The sequence below is a fragment of the Orussus abietinus genome, unplaced genomic scaffold (genome assembly GCF_000612105.2).
Source record: "Orussus abietinus isolate OABI.00-Male unplaced genomic scaffold, Oabi_2.0 scaffold670, whole genome shotgun sequence".
NCBI lineage: Eukaryota > Metazoa > Arthropoda > Insecta > Hymenoptera > Orussidae > Orussus > Orussus abietinus.
The window spans coordinates 781-16,784 of record NW_019395070.1 but is presented as its reverse complement, the minus strand read 5'-3'; the positions used below and the strand labels follow the sequence as shown (position 1 = coordinate 16,784).

The following is a 16,004-nucleotide window of genomic DNA, read 5'->3' as shown; positions in this document are numbered from 1 at the left end:
CAATCTCTCTTAGAGGTAAATAGGTGGACTCTTATTGGCTATTTACGATATTGCGCATGCGCTTTGCACATTTAGTTTGGGACAATATACTTCGTGCCTACGTAGAAAACTAGGAACGTATTATACGTTATAATGTACATGTAGAAAATCGCTGCTTGACGTATTATACTTACCCAACTGGTTGTAAATACTTTCACCGACGATTGCAAGAGAATGCTGGCTTGTCCTGCGGCTAACACGTGTGTTTAGAGCAAAAATTTAGTTGCAGCTAAACTTCACAGATGGCGACGTTAGTTCGTCCAAATATAAACAGTCATGAATTCATGGGATTTCGGCAGTTTTACATCGATCTTTTTATCATTACTTTACCGAAACAACATATAGAACCCTTCAGTTCATATAATTCTCAATATAGACTGTAAAAGACTTCAATGTAAATCTAAATGTTGGTAATGGGACGCGCCAGCTTATGTTGCCACTTGAGCATTCAAAATGGCATTACCATCAAAAAGGGTATAGATGAATTTTACTTTATCGACGTTGATTAAGTTTCTTAGCACCTTTCATATCCTCATAAATACGGCATTTATAATAATATAAATATTCTTAAAGTGGTATGAAAGGCACTGAGAAATTTAATCGACGTCGATAAAATAAAATTCATCTATACTCTTTTTGGTGGTAAAACCATTTTGGATACTTAAGTGGTACCCTAAGGTGGCGTGCTATGTTACCAACATTTACATTTACGTTGAAGTCTACGTTGGGAATTATACGAAATGAAGCATTCCATGTGTCACTTCAGTATCATAAAGAGAAAAGAGAAAGAGAATCATAAGGAGATTTAATTAAAACTGACGAAATCCCGTGGATTCATCATTTTGTATATACTAAGGAACCAACGGCGCCATCTGCGACGTTTAGCTGCAACTAAATTTTTTCTTTGAAACCACGTGTTATCCACGGGACAAACCAATCGTTCGTGAAAGTATTTTCCATATTTTCCCGTCTGACTCCATAATATTCCATTTCTATAGTATTCTAAATTCGCGCTAGATCCAGAAATATTTCATTTTCTATGCTGAGCCTTAAAGAAACGTGAAATATTAAAGCGCGCACGGACAACGTCATGTTGATTCTAGTCCATGATTAATAATAAAATTTGTGATATAAAACAAAATTTCATGAATTTCAGGGCCTACCTTAGGATCTCTATATTCACGTGGTAAGAAACGAATCGGTACACCCAATTCGGAGAATATTTTTATATTTACTAATATATATAGGTTGACTCTTTCATATCACCTTAAGATGATTGCTGTTTAAACTATCAATTTGGTTAACGGTGTTAATTTACCTTTAAGGGATCAAGCTCACTATGTTTTCCAACGTCTAGGAAAGATACAACTCTAAAAAATATTGCATGACCATATTAAATGAAAATGTGAGAGTATTAAAAATTGATAGATCACAAATTAATTTCATAAACAATTTTGATTTCAATATATACACTGATCGATGTACAGTTCATTGCGTTGATAACAATAAGTTAACCAATGTTAATAATAGTCGTAAATAAGTTTAATTTGATATAAGCTTTAAGCTGTACAATGTGTAGATTTTTCGTGCGCAAAGTTCTTGTAAGATCCCTAAAAAGTCACAAATACGATTGAAGCATTTACGAGCCCAATTTGTAATTTAACCGCAATCAAAAATTAAAAACATTTTCCGTCCTGAATTTTAATTTAATATCAAAGAGAAATAATCTGTTAGACGTGTGCTACATTTGAAACGGCATACGAGCGTAGAAAAGCGTCGCACACCTCTACTAAAAATTAACAGTTCTTCGGGTAGCAAATGACCGTTCAAAGAATATAATATTATTCCGATATGCATGAGAAAAATGATTCTTAATAAGATCTAACTTGAAACTATATAAATGGACAAGTATTTTCAATCGTGATGTGTGTATGAATTTGGAACTTCCCACATTTGGTTTGAACGTGGCAGCTTTTCCAGCTGTGTATATATGATCTTGATTCTAAATTGATTGCAAGTGAAAGTCATATAAATGACCCTTAAGCCTAATATATTATATACATCATTACAGATCACAGGTACAAAAAGTTTAGTTTAGAACCAAAGATCGCCAGCGACATCTTCCTCTTGAGGCGGCTGTTGCTGTAATTCTTGTTTCTCCCGCGAGGTATTGTTTTCAGCGTCCTCGTCGCTCTCGGAAACGGCTAAATCATCTTGAATTTTATCCGTACCTTTATCCCCTCTTGCTGGGAGTCCGGCCAATAGAAAGTCTGAAGGATCGTAATTTGGATCAACATCCATACTCTCATCTGAAAAGAATAATTCACCATTAGAAATGTTTTATTAGAGTTATTGTAATTTTCGATTTTCTTTAATGTCGTAGACTTAAGGTGATGTGAAGGTCAGCCTATATATATCTGAGAGGTAAATCATTCGTGAAAGTATTCACCGAATTGGGCGTACCGATTCGTTTCTTATCACGTGAATATGGAAATCCTAATGTAGATTTGTAGTAGTTGTAGGTATGTTTTTCTTTTTGACATATTTTGCGCTTTTACAATGTTTAGAATCGAAAATGAAGAGTTTCAGGACCTAGTTCGAACAATTTAGAATACTATAGAAATGGAATATTACACAGGAGTTTATTAGAATATCAAAAATCATGAATCCACAGGATTTCTGCAGTTTTAGTTTGACTTCGATCTCTTTACAATTATTCTACCGAAGTGGCATATGTAACGCTTCATTTTATATAATTCTCATCGTAGAGTATAACACACATCGACATAAATATAAATGTTGGTAGCGTGGCACGCCAACTTATGTTACCACTTAAGTATCCAAAATAGCGTTTACCACCAAAAAAAGTATAGATGAATATTATTTTATCGACATCGATTAAATTTCTCAGCGCCTTTCATATGACCTTCATACAAAGAATGGTTTTAACACAGACAAAATGAACAATAATTTTACCTATTAAGTGATTTTATAATCATGCACAGAGAAACTCAAATTCAACACAGTGCAAAGTATTATTTTATCAGTTAATTAAACCAAATTTGTGACTGCATACCGCAATCAAAGTGCAATCTAATATTTCCATTTGATAATTTGAGATATGGCGACACAGCTTAACAGATACGATATGTTTTTGTCATTATTTCTTTTGAGTAAATTCCTACTTGTTAAATAACTGACTTAGATGTTTTCCTAACATCATACATCGTAATGACATAAGTATAACCTTATGGAAATAAAAAATAATATCACTGTTGCACAATTTTTATGTTCGCACGGTCTAACTGTACCTTGTTGAAGCAGTTGTTGTTCACCCATGTAGAAGCCAACATTGCCAAGTTGAACCATAGCCTCAGCTGCTTGTTGACTGTCGTCATCGGCAGGTACTTCTTCACCTTCTCTTATTTCACTGACTTCTAAAGCTTCCATTTCAGTTTGTTCAGATTGTTCATCGGCACCAAAAGGCACTTCATCGAATTCATCTTCGCTTGAGAATTGGAGATCTAAAACATGAGCGAATAATTCATTTGTTTTAGCATAAAACCTTCAATAAGATTAATGATTAGAATTTATTTCTTTCATTAATCTCAAATATCTTTTTAAATTGACATCAATTTACCCTCTTCGAGGACATCCTTTTTCTTCGAGTGTGAACCTCTCCCAAGTTCACCATCCATGTCTCCCTCAACGTCGACGAAGTCGAAGTCATCCATATTTGATTTCCCGAACGGATTGTCTGGAGAACTGTTTTGACTCTGCAAACGTAATAATAATGATTAGTAATTGAACTCTTACTTCAGCAGCTTTCTCTATCATTATACCGCGCACATACATTTTCTAGACCCGTCTACTAATAAATTGCATATAAATAATAAAAATCTGACGATCGATGAAAGAAAAATATAATATAATATAAATGATATAAATAAATTGATATCAAATTGATATAAAAAAATATGATATAAATAAATTGACGTATATTATATAAAATAATATAATATACGTCAAATACTTAAAAAAAAAACATCCTTACCCCTCGATATTCTGGTTCAACTATTGTATAATTTTCTTCGTCTGGTCCCATCCAAGATGTGTCCATGTCAGCTTGTTCCATCGCCCTTTGTTGAACCAATGCAATATTGTTTTCCAATTGTGACAGATGCTCGTCATACTAAAAAAAAAAAGAAAATAGTCAATGAATAATGATTAACCTTCTTCTTTTTGTAATCACTTTACTTTAGTCGATTTTATAACCAAAATTTTGATTGTTAGATAGTACCTCGTCTAAAGTATCTTTGCAGACTTTTACAAGAAGTTCGGCTTTTCTGGTGAAAGGAGACTCCTTGCCATTGTAAATCGTACAATTTTCCAAAATCTGCTCGATGTCTCTTAGAAAATCATGACGACTATGATATTTGTGAGCTGAAAGAAGAGAATTTCTTTAACTTCATGTTCTTTAATGAATAAAATTTTATCATATATTGTACGGGGAATAAAATAATGATTACCTGATACTTTTTTAGAAATAGTATCCAAGTCCATTGGTCGGTTGATAACACTGTAGTAATCTTTGACTAGCTTTTTGTTTACAGGTTTAAGGAAAGGCCAAGCCTCCGTCATTGATTTCAATTTGTTGTTCACAACATTGTCTAGGATAAAGGTAAGAGCAACTTGGTCGTTGTCATCCAAAAGAGGATTAATAGCTTTTTCGAGTCTCATTAGTCGATCTTCTTTTTCACCAAGTCTCTCTACGCACGTTTCTAACATTCGTTTTGCGGCAACCGTTAACGAACTCTTAGGACCGTTATAAAGATTTGAATTTTCAACAATTTGATTTACATCAGCCAAGAATTCTTCCCTACTTTGATACTTCTTTTGCCGTAGATTTTCTCGTATCGTTTGAAGATCCATGGGCCTCTGAATAATCTTGTAATAATCAGGTACCGCCTATGCAAAAATATTTAATACATTAAATCCTGCGTACGCTGCAAACTTATTACATTTAAGTAAAAAGATATGCGACATATAAATTGAATAGAATCACGCAAACAAAAATACATCTGTTATAACTACAGATTAAATAGTATGGAAAATCATTATAAGTGTGCATATACACGTCAAAGACAAGTGTAATTGTAGTCTTTAAATTAAATCATACTAAATGAAAAGAAGATCCGTCATTGCAGTACATTTTCAATTAGCCTAATACTATACAAAGAATTATTTGTTTTTATATATTTCCATGAAAAATATATTAAACTTGACAACTAAACGTTTTTCCCAATGCACTACTCCAAAACAAAATTATGGCTTTACATTTCACCTATACTTTAGTAGTAATAATGTTGAATACTTTTAAACGCACTTTTGCATTAACGGGAAACAAGAAAGGCTGCACATCGGGTAGATCTCTCATCTCATTAAGAATGCTTTCCAACATTGTCGACATGACAACGACAGGATCTGTTCTTCGTCTATTGGCAGGCCTCTGTTGCCTCTTGAGATAATCACAGTGGTCATCGCCAGTTGCTCTTCTCCTCTTTTTCGAATTGACAGCTTCCTTCGGGACTTTCAGCAACAAGGTTCGCCTTTTCATTTCTTCCGCGTGCTGTTCAGTAATTTTTAGATGTAATTTAAAATGCAAATTAAAAGTAATATAAAATATATAAACATTTCACTGGGATTGGAAACAAGCCTCTTTGAAATGATCAAATGATTACTTTTCATATTCATGGATATTCAAGATTTCATAAGATTCTAATAGATTTCTTAACACTTTGCGAGATTTTAGGTACGAAAGGTTTCAAAACGACTTATGAGATTTTAAGATTTTACAAGGTACCGTTAAATTTCGAAAAATACTATATTATACAAATGTATAGTGTTTTAGTATTTCAAAAAGATCATAATTAAATGATTATTAAGCATCACTGCTATCAGTTTAAAGTATTAAAAACATAAAACAATGTTAAATATTAACATGTTCAAATCGTTTTATTCCATGTATTGGATGGACAAAATGTTCAAAGTATCTTTTTGAAGTACTATTAAAACAGTTATTTTCTATTAATAGGCGGCCAATTCTAACCGTATAAGAATTCGAAACTAATAAAGGATATATAGCCAATAATATTTAGTGAATCCATAAGCTATAAAAATTGTTTCCAGCCTTAAGTGACGTGTTAGAATTAGTTAGAATCGGCCACTATTCAAGTCCATACCTTTATCAGTTTTGAAGACAGCTTCACCTTAGTGCCATCGACATTGACTAAGTCTTGATCTTCGGTATTGAGCTGCTTCTCAATTTCTTCCTCTTGTTCTTCAGTCATAGCAACATTAACAGGCGCAGTAGTAATGCTGTTTTGATATAGTGGACACGCTTTGTTAGTCCTCATATGACCTACGTTACCGCAAGCACCACACTTAAGTTTTAAATCTGGTTTGAGTTTAGGCTTTTTTCGTTTGGAGGGAGAAATTTCAGGTTTAGGATGCTTAGAAATTATGGACGAGGACTGGAAATTGTTACTACTGTTAAAGGGAAGGATACTGGTTGGAGTAGTGGTAGCGGTAGTAGTGGTTGGAGTGTTGGTAGTGCTGCGGTCGAACATGTTGGTAGAACTGAAGCTATTGCCCGAAGGACCAATCATACGTTCTCTTTCCTGATTTCGCTTGATCCTTCGTAGCTGTTCTTGGATTCTTCTCTTCTCTCGCTTCATTTCTTCCTTTTGAGCTTCATCTAACGTCGCGAACTGCTTGATGAAGGTCTCATCTTTAGAATTTCTGATTTTCATATAAGTGTCTATTACTGCTGGCTTCCTCACCAGCTCAACCCTGGTGAATTCTTTACCTTCGGGATTTAAGAAAGTTCTGTAGATCTTCAGCACTCTACCTTGTTGAGAATTGAAACTATTTACAGGGCTGTCTTCTTCTTCATCTTTTTTCTTCTCTTTGCTCTTTTTGTCTTGCTCCTGGATATCGCTCATTAACATTTTTCTTAATTCGTGTCGTTGTTGTTCCTCTCGTTCCAAAGATAACTGCGTGCTCGTCTTCTTATTAGACAACATATTCTCGATATTCTTCCCCATTTCTTCGATGTCGGAGCTGTCTTCTTCGGAACTCTCACCCTCGTCAGTACTCAGAACTTCGTTCGACGAAAGTACTCGGTTTTGAAGATCGAATATTCTCTGACATTCTTCTTTATACCTCTCTTGGTGCTCTGCTATAGAGAATCTGTTACCTCTGGAAAATTTCGTCATTCCTTCTTCACCAGCCTTTGCTTTTTCGGTTGATAGGGTTCTGACAACGTCAATAACTTCCCATCGAGAAAGTTTCTTTATCTCGTCTTCAGGAACTCCGAATTTTCTAAGTAATGCCTTTGCATTGTTTAAAGACAACCTTCTTAAATCAGCGTCAGTTCCTGTCACCGTTCGCTTTGGTTGAGCTTCTTGTTCTTCCTATTAAAAAAAAATGAAATACTTGATAAGGTAAAACCTTCATAAGATACACAAAATGCAGGAATCCCTCATACATTTAAAATAAACCCTACTTAAATATGTAAATTACACATATTTACATTTTTTAACAGTATTTTAACCTCAAATATTCTCGCTAGTTTCTGTAGCACAAGTATTATAAGTATGAAGTGAAAAAAAATATCTTGATTAATTTTTGTAACACTAAGAAAAAATTATTTACCTTGATATTTCAAGAAAATTAAGACCTTGACTGCCAAAATAAATGGCGAGTGTATTATTGGAAAGCGGTTGCCGATCACTGGTGACCACCGTGCCAGTCAACGTGTTAATATTAAAAGAAGAAATCTTCACTTACTTTACTAATTGTAGGCTTATTAGGAACCCTGACGTAAGAAAATCCTTCACCGCATCCAGTCGGATCAGCAGGGCCTGCTAATTGTAGTAGACATTTTCCTCTCATTGCTTGAATGTAAGCTCTCGTGGTATTCCAAGGGGCCACTTTAATTTCATCATCCATTTTCAACTGCATTTCCTCATCATCGTCATCTTGAGGAGTAAAGAGAAATTTCTCGCCATAACCAGCATCTTTTAATCTTTGCTCAGCTGCAATCATGCTGAAGTACGAACAACACTGCTCTGGCGAAACCATTGCCCTTATTTCTTCTTCAGTGGGTAATCTAAAATCGGGTTTAATTACCCACCAATTTGAATCCATTCCTAGACACATAAAACGATCATTAATCTGTTTATTGTATCAAACGAAGATAAAATAAGTTAAGGTGAAGTGAAACACGTTGAGGAACTTGATTGACATCAGTAAAAAAGATTTTCCTACATACCTATGTTACCTACGTTCGTTTTTATATTGACAACTGTGTCGAATTATATTGGGTATTGTACTAAATGGCATACTCTATCTGTTGTTTTCATACAATAATTATAAAGAAATTGAAGTAAAACTCCATAAATCCAAAGGATTTATGGTACCGAGGCCCTAATTGACTGCAGAGGGACCCCCTGCGCCATCTGTCAATTCCGTGTCAACTAAATTTTTACTCCGAGTCCTCATATTACCATCGTTTTACCATAGCAGCGCATAAAACACTTCTATTGCCTTTATCTCGTTCAAATGCAAGTTTATCGATTAACAAAGTGTTCTAAATTGTCGTACGATTATCCTGACACTTTCGTTTTTCATATTTGTCTTCAATAATTGTATATTGGTCGAAATATGAGAGCTCAACGCCATTTTAGTTTTGGTCCGGGCTAAGTTAAAAAATTTGTCTCAAAAATCCAAAGTTTGAAAGTATCAAGATAATTCCTAGGTGATCACGAGTTATGTGTCAAAGTTTCAGACAGTTCGATCGAATAACTTAAAAAAAAAAAATAAAGTGTCTTACTTGAATCGACCGATTTGAGAGGGGCTTCACTTCACCTTAACTCATTGATATTTTACTGTTAGGAATCGATACTGATCGCGAAGTATTATTTCCTTCACTAGTTATTAACATCTTTCCTCAAAATAACTTACTCATCCCACTAACACCCGAAGAGCATTTCTTTATCGTATAACAGCCTGGGCTACTAAAGTAATTTGCTAACGTAGAAGATTTATTTTTTAGGAAATTCCTAAAACACCAGTTTAAAATAAATCTAATGGCCGAACAAACCGGATTCATGTTGTATTATGTTTGGTGTTCGAATGATCAACTTAATTTCCGAAGGATACCTTGTCCCCATTTTTATCAGTGTCTTTACAGATAATTAAAACGATCCGCTTCCATCTGAATCGGACTACCAAGATAAGTTTTCACGGCGTGCATAGCATTTATCGCAATCCTTTCTTTCGAGGTGAACCTTCTACGCAAATTCTACCAAACCTCCTACCAAATTAATTTTGATTTTCCGAAAATGGCACATAATTTAATGAATAGGCTTTAACATATCAGATTATATTATAAAGATAGAATTAAAAAGCATACCCGTCCTTTTGAAGTCAGCGCACAGCTTAAGACGTTTCCGGATGCTACTTTCACTGTGAGATGGGAAAGCCTTTTTGATATCATCCATTTTAATCCTACGAGGAGTATCTCTCGATTTCCAAAACAATCTGTAAATGAAGACTTGAAGGAAATCTCTAACGAAGTTGTTGGCTCTCTTAGAATTCGGTCCTGGTACTTCATACAGAGGACATAACTGACCAGCTACAAAGAGTGCATCCACTTCTCTTACATAGTACTGTTGCCTATAAACGAACAAAAAGTAACATTTTACTTACATGTTTCATATTGTAAATGAGATGAAAGATGTTAATATATTTTTCTATTGAAATACGCGTTCATAAGCAAATTATTTTGATACCATCAAGACTCATTGTTAACTACAAAACTGGATTTAAATGAAACTCATTTTTGCTTTATTTAACTATAAAGACGTCACATTTTTTTTACCGTTACCAACTCTTGAATCAACTGAAAAAGTATATTATTTTATCACACACTAATCGATAATGTGTGTATGTTAGTTCGTCATACTTTCAAAAGTAAAAGCAACGGAGACTTCTGAATTATTTGGTAAAAATAAATTGATAGATGTGGAAATTGAAAAGATTACCGATCAGAAATTTTGATCTCAAGATAAATGGCATATACGAACAAATTTACTAAAACCACTTCAAAAAGACAAGTTCAGTCAGTGAGAAAACGATTTTCTTTCTTCCAACAGGGAAATCATAGATTCGAAATAACGGCAAAAATGATTTTTAAAGAACTACATAAAACAAAAACTCTGATTTTAGTATGTTATTTGAAAAATTATTAATTTAGATCTTTGACATTAGAAAGTATAGTGCGCACAGCAATGCATCGGTCTTTTCTTATTTCTTCAAAAACGTTCAAATATAGATTATATAAAAATCGTATTTTATTTTTGATTTTGTATAAACTTACTGAATCCCACAGTCATACAGGTCGATAAAAATACTTGTTAAAATTCTGAATGTCTTTCGATCTATGTGGAAGTGAAAAAAATGTATCGTAAACTAAAATATTAGATTGATAAAATATCCTTACGATTACATTTACATCATACCTCGTTCTAATGACAAGGAAATCAGTCGAAGGAACTAGATGTTCGTAAATGGGAGCTCTGTACATATTATTCTCGACCGCTTGTATACTTTGGCCGGGTGTTAAAATACCAAGAAATGGACTCGTATGAGCATAAGCTGTCTCTCCATATTTGTACTTCTGCGGTCCCTGATCCTTTCCTGCTTTTCGTTTGTAATAATTTTTCACCTTCGAGCACATTCCTACTTGATTCATTAATGGTGGGTGCTCTTCAGAAAATTCAACAAGAACTAATTCACCATCACGTCCAGTCAAGTCATCAGCAGTCCTCATGAAGAAAACATCCCCACCTCCCGATGCTATCCTTTCTTGTTCCCTTTGCTTTGGAAATTGAAGAAAACATATCCCTTTTATAATCATCGTATTGCAATATTTAACATTAAAAGAATTAACCTCAAATCCTTGTTTACTCTATATGTGATGGAAAGATTATTATTTAAATAAAACCACCAAAGGCTGGGTTGAAAACGAAGTTTTGAATTGAAAAGACATGATAAAATTCAAGTGAAAATAGAGAAATAAAACTGAAAAAGGAAAAATGTAGTTACCTTCGATTTCTTTTTTATATGCTTCACCAATGGCATAACACTATGTGGACCTGGATGTGATAAAGGACCATGTGAAAAACGTCTTAGCGGAGGCCTGTGGAAATTCCTCAGACGCATCGGCCCCATATGAGTTTGCACAAAAGGTGCCCGAAGCTCAACTACAGGTGTACTGTGCTGTATTAAATTTCCTCCGCCAACTTTCAAACGCAACGTCGTTTCTGAAGAGCGTGGCATGTAATAACTGAAAAACAGAATTACTTTGTTTAATTCGATCTGGCCACTTTAGATTTGCAACAAATTATTCTTATGGTTTTCAATTTCATAAGTTGACGTATTCATTTCACTTCTTTAAATGAAATATATCAAGTTAACAAAAGGAAGAGCGTACGTACGTATCGTTTGAAATGTTAAATGGATCTCTATCAGGGGATTTTGGTGGTGGTGGAGGAGTATCTTCCTCCAGAACGTTAATTACTCCTGCCTTTCCAAGGAGTAATTTGCTCTTCTTTACATGAGGATGAGGAATTTTCACTTTAGGTTGCGGCCCATTATCTTTGTGAAGCAACGCCGGATCTATGTCATCCGGAATTCCCAGTACGATGTTTTCATCATTAGGATCCAGAGTCAGTATTTTCGGTTTTGGGATTTTTTTCATGCATTCCGCATCCCAAATTACTTCGTCTTCCCAAAGACCGTAAACCAATTCTTCATTTTCAACAGGAAATATGGAGTACCATGTGTCATCGTAATTTTCTTGTTGTTGTTGGTTTCCTTTTCCCATAGACCTGCAATGTATGTATTCAATAATTCTTCCTGAATTACATACAAAGATAAGACATGTTTTTTCCTCAATTCTTACAAAAAATGACGAAAATGAATCAACATCATTAAATGAAAAACAATTATTGCGAAATAGCCAATTTAATTGGATTAAAAAGATTCAAATTAAAATAAAAATGTAAAACATGTCCTTACATTTTGTTTTTCTGTGACTGCATATGCAGTGGTGTTGTGATTTGTGACGTGGCGAGTCTAACATTAGGTGCCACTGGTACTGGTGTTCCTTTTCCTGGTTGACTGAATGCTTGTGCAGTTCTATTTCCACTGGATGGAACCCAGCCTGCTGCATTATTTTTGCTATTCAATTTTTGCATCACCTAAAAATGGCAAACACTCTCTATTATAACATTCTAAAAAAAAAAATGAGCTGGTAAATTACTGTTCATCAAAAAAAGGAATACATAAATGTTATACCTTGTGTTTTATGTCGTCTCCATTCCAGACAACGTCATCTTCCCATCGTAATTGAGATACCATTAAGAAGGCGTCATCAGCAAATTCCTCGTCGATTTTAGATTTATCCTCCTCTTCGATCTGCAAACAATTTCATAAATTCGTAATGAAGAGTACGATCCAAGATGCGTCTCTTTGAAAATATTTAGTTAATGAATTACCTTTTCCATGGTTTTAAAACCATAATTAAAGCCATCCCCAGTTTCTGGAACTTCTAGCATATCATACCAAATTTGGGCAGGTCCGAATCGCCAATCTGCAACCTTTGGGCCCATATCTCCATTTTCTCCAGACTCTCCAGGTTTACCTGTTTGCTCTTTATCTTCCACAGGAAGCAACAGTTTTTCTTCATCGTCTGGACAGCATTGATCTGATGTTGGGTCTGGCCCATATTGCATCATCCAACCCTGTGTATGGAAGTAATTAATATCATTTTAGTAGACACGATTACAGCAAGAAATTTTAAGCATTTTTTAACTGTGCTATTTTCAGATATTAAAGTATTCCTTATTTATAGTTTTTGTTATTTAAAAATTAGGGTATTCTTTTCAATACATGATCCTTTAATCACACATGTTTTAAAGTGAATTTAGTGGTGTTTCTTGTTATTAGAAAGTGTGTAAATAAAGTCTGTTTTAATTTATTTCTTCTTCTTTCGGCGCAGGTTCATTCAAGTTGAAATTAAGATTTTATGTATGTAATATATATTACTGGAAAAACAATCATTAATAATGATAGAAATTGCTGATGCTTAATATTATCAATATAATTTTTAATTATTCTTTTGACGGTTTAAGGTGTTATGAAAGGGTCAGTCTATATATATCTGAGGTCAAATCATTCGTGAAAGTTTTCTCCGAAATGGGTGTACCGAATTCGTTTTGAATTTTACCACGTAAATATGGAGGCTCTAAGGTAGATCATGAAACTCGTGGATTTTCATTTTTAATAAATAAATTACTTGTTTATCATGGACCAACATGATGACGTCCGTGCACGTTTACGACGTTTTAAACTTTTTGAAGGCTTAGAATCGAAAATGAAGATTTACAGAACCTAGCTCGAACAATTTAAAAAACCATAGAAATGATATATTACAGAGTCAAATGGGAAAATACTTTCCCCAACGATTGCAAGAAAATGCTGGTTTGTCCTGTGGATAACACGTGAATTTAGAGCAAAAATTTAGTTGCAGCTAAACATTACAGCGCTGTTGGTACATTGTACGTATGCGTATAAAAAATCATGAGTCCACAGGATTTCAACCGTTTCACTTCGATCTCTTTATAATTATTTTACTGAAATGACACATGGCATGCTTTATTTCATATAATTTCCAACATAGACTTCAATGTAAATATAAATGCCGGTAACGTGACGTGCCAGCTTATGTTACCACTTGAGTGTCCAAAATGAAGTTACCACCAAAAAGTGTATAGATGAATTTTACTTTACCGAAATCGATATATGTATATATCATGAACCTTTTATAAGATGTGAAACACTTCATTATGAAAATTAAGGTGATTAATGAATGGTCTCTTCGCTTTGGTACTACACACTTAGCATGTATTAATTTCAATCCTGTTAACTATTTATCAAATGCATACAGTGCTTAAAACTTCATTAACCGTTTCACGATGGCGAAACTATCCATCGGTATGTCACCAATGGCCTATGTAATGCATTTAGAGAAGGCCAGTTATAACCAGCGCTAGTCAGAGCGAAGCATTTAAAGGATGCCAGATATATCCAGCCCTAGCCATGAAAGGGTTAATAATTTCAAAAGAAATACTGACATTGTATTCCTTTTTGTTAATATTTCATACCTTGAACTTATGCTTTCTTTCATCTTGGTCAGATCCTGAATCAGAATCTTTGGTGTCATGATGTCTTTTCTTTTTTCGGCGTTTCCTGACGCCTCTCCAGATTTGAGGTAAACTGCTTGGTTTTCCTGGCCCAAACAGCCTTGAAAATCTGAGTACCTTATTTGGACGGAAATCAGGAAATAATTCGGTAACATCAATATTTGCATATTTGGATGGCAGCATAGAAGCCAAAGGAGTTTCCAGTTTTCGCTGCCTTGCAGCTTCAATTTCTTCTGGAGTAAGAATTTCCTTTTCCTCTGGAATTGGTGGCGGAGGCATTAATTGAGTATCCGATTTGTTTACTACCTCTTCATCGTCGGCATCGTAATCTGTGGTTTCTTTCTCAACTTTCTTTGCATCTGTTTCAACTATATATACATGTAACAAACAAAAACAGTTAGTTAAATAAATCAGAATAAGAGTGGTAAAATCGAAGAACAATAGTAAAATATTTCGAAAGAATAGCTTATATTCCTTAGTAGCATAACGTATCCAAAAAATACTTTAAACCGTAACATTATCTACCACAGGGAACTGTAATATTGAAATTGCCTCCATAATTAAAAAATAGGTCATAAGGTTATCAGTTAATTTTTAGCATATAACCATTTTTTTTTCAAATCCTAATATATGTCAAATACATTATCTATATAAATACAAACGATTAAGTAACGTTAGAATGTAGTATGTACCATCCTCACAGATTTCATCTGCCAGTTCATTAATATCAGAAAAATCAAGAGCATTTGGAGATTTCTCCATATAGTCATCTTCATCGTCGTCAGAAGTTGTTTTCTGGCCTCCATCAATCAGATCTTGAGATTCTCTATCCTTTTCTGCAGCCTTTGTTTCATTCGATATCATTTCTTGAAGCAGTGAGTTAAGCCCTAGGCGACTTAACGAAGCTAAGTGCTGCTTTGCTTCAGGATCAAGGATATCATCCTCCAGTTCGCCATTCTCATCGATATTACCAAAGAGAAATCCAGTCATGTTGATACCAGTCTCCATATCCTTATCATCATCATCTGAGTCTCCCATTGTCATTTTATAAGACTTTTAAAGAGTAAAAAGTCTACCAGCAAGAAACCGTCGATGATTACTGTACAAAATATCATAATATTGTTATTTATAGGTTAGATTACTTACGTCAACAGACTGATTGTCTTACTTAGCCTACGAATTACGAACCACGTTATACTACAATGCTTCTTTCACTTTGGCAGTTACTACAACGTCCCTATTTACATACTTTGTTTAATAAATATACTGGACAGTAAATAAACGATAAATTCACTTAACATCACGTAGAAACAAATCGAGATCAAGCGATGTCTTAACCAGTGTTGCCACCGGGCGATTTAGAGACAGGTTAGGACACTGGCATTCAACGATGGTTTCCTCGCGGACCTACTACCCTCTCCAGCCTCGCGGCGTACTAGCGGCGGGAGCTGCGCGGAATTTGAATCGCTTAAGGGGCAGGATGAATTTCCTAAAGGTGTAGAACGAAAATATATAAGAGGCATGAAATCATCATTCCGCTTCTATGCCCGAAAGTGGATGCATCGTAAATTTTCCTATGGCATTTCACTGTATAAATATTAATGAACTATTTTTTTTTTTGAGCTAAGATAA

General features: G+C 34.4%; 1 protein-coding gene across 3 annotated transcripts; it reads right to left on the bottom strand.

Annotated features, from left to right (window-relative positions):
- Nucleotides 1-1,460: 1,460 nt before the first annotated feature.
- On the bottom strand, nucleotides 1,461-15,720 carry LOC105703302 (transcription initiation factor TFIID subunit 1). Of its 3 annotated transcripts, none has more exons than XM_012431593.2 (19): nucleotides 15,561-15,720; nucleotides 15,065-15,471; nucleotides 14,334-14,740; nucleotides 12,666-12,911; nucleotides 12,466-12,585; nucleotides 12,187-12,368; nucleotides 11,604-11,996; nucleotides 11,212-11,452; nucleotides 10,626-10,984; nucleotides 9,518-9,780; nucleotides 7,891-8,252; nucleotides 6,282-7,514; nucleotides 5,426-5,668; nucleotides 4,569-5,007; nucleotides 4,340-4,482; nucleotides 4,094-4,231; nucleotides 3,680-3,815; nucleotides 3,351-3,563; nucleotides 1,461-2,348 (listed from the first exon to the last, which is right to left on the bottom strand). In XM_012431593.2, the coding sequence occupies exons 2-19, from the start codon at nucleotides 15,414-15,416 to the stop codon at nucleotides 2,134-2,136; spliced, it is 5,685 nt and encodes a 1,894-aa protein (XP_012287016.1). In that variant the 5' UTR covers nucleotides 15,417-15,471; nucleotides 15,561-15,720; the 3' UTR covers nucleotides 1,461-2,133. The 3 variants fall into 3 exon arrangements, with proteins under 3 accessions (XP_012287016.1, XP_012287018.1, XP_012287017.1); XM_012431595.2 differs by having other exon boundaries at nucleotides 2,134-2,348; nucleotides 15,065-15,444; nucleotides 15,519-15,720; XM_012431594.2 differs by having other exon boundaries at nucleotides 2,134-2,348; nucleotides 15,541-15,720.
- Nucleotides 15,721-16,004: the final 284 nt, after the last annotated feature.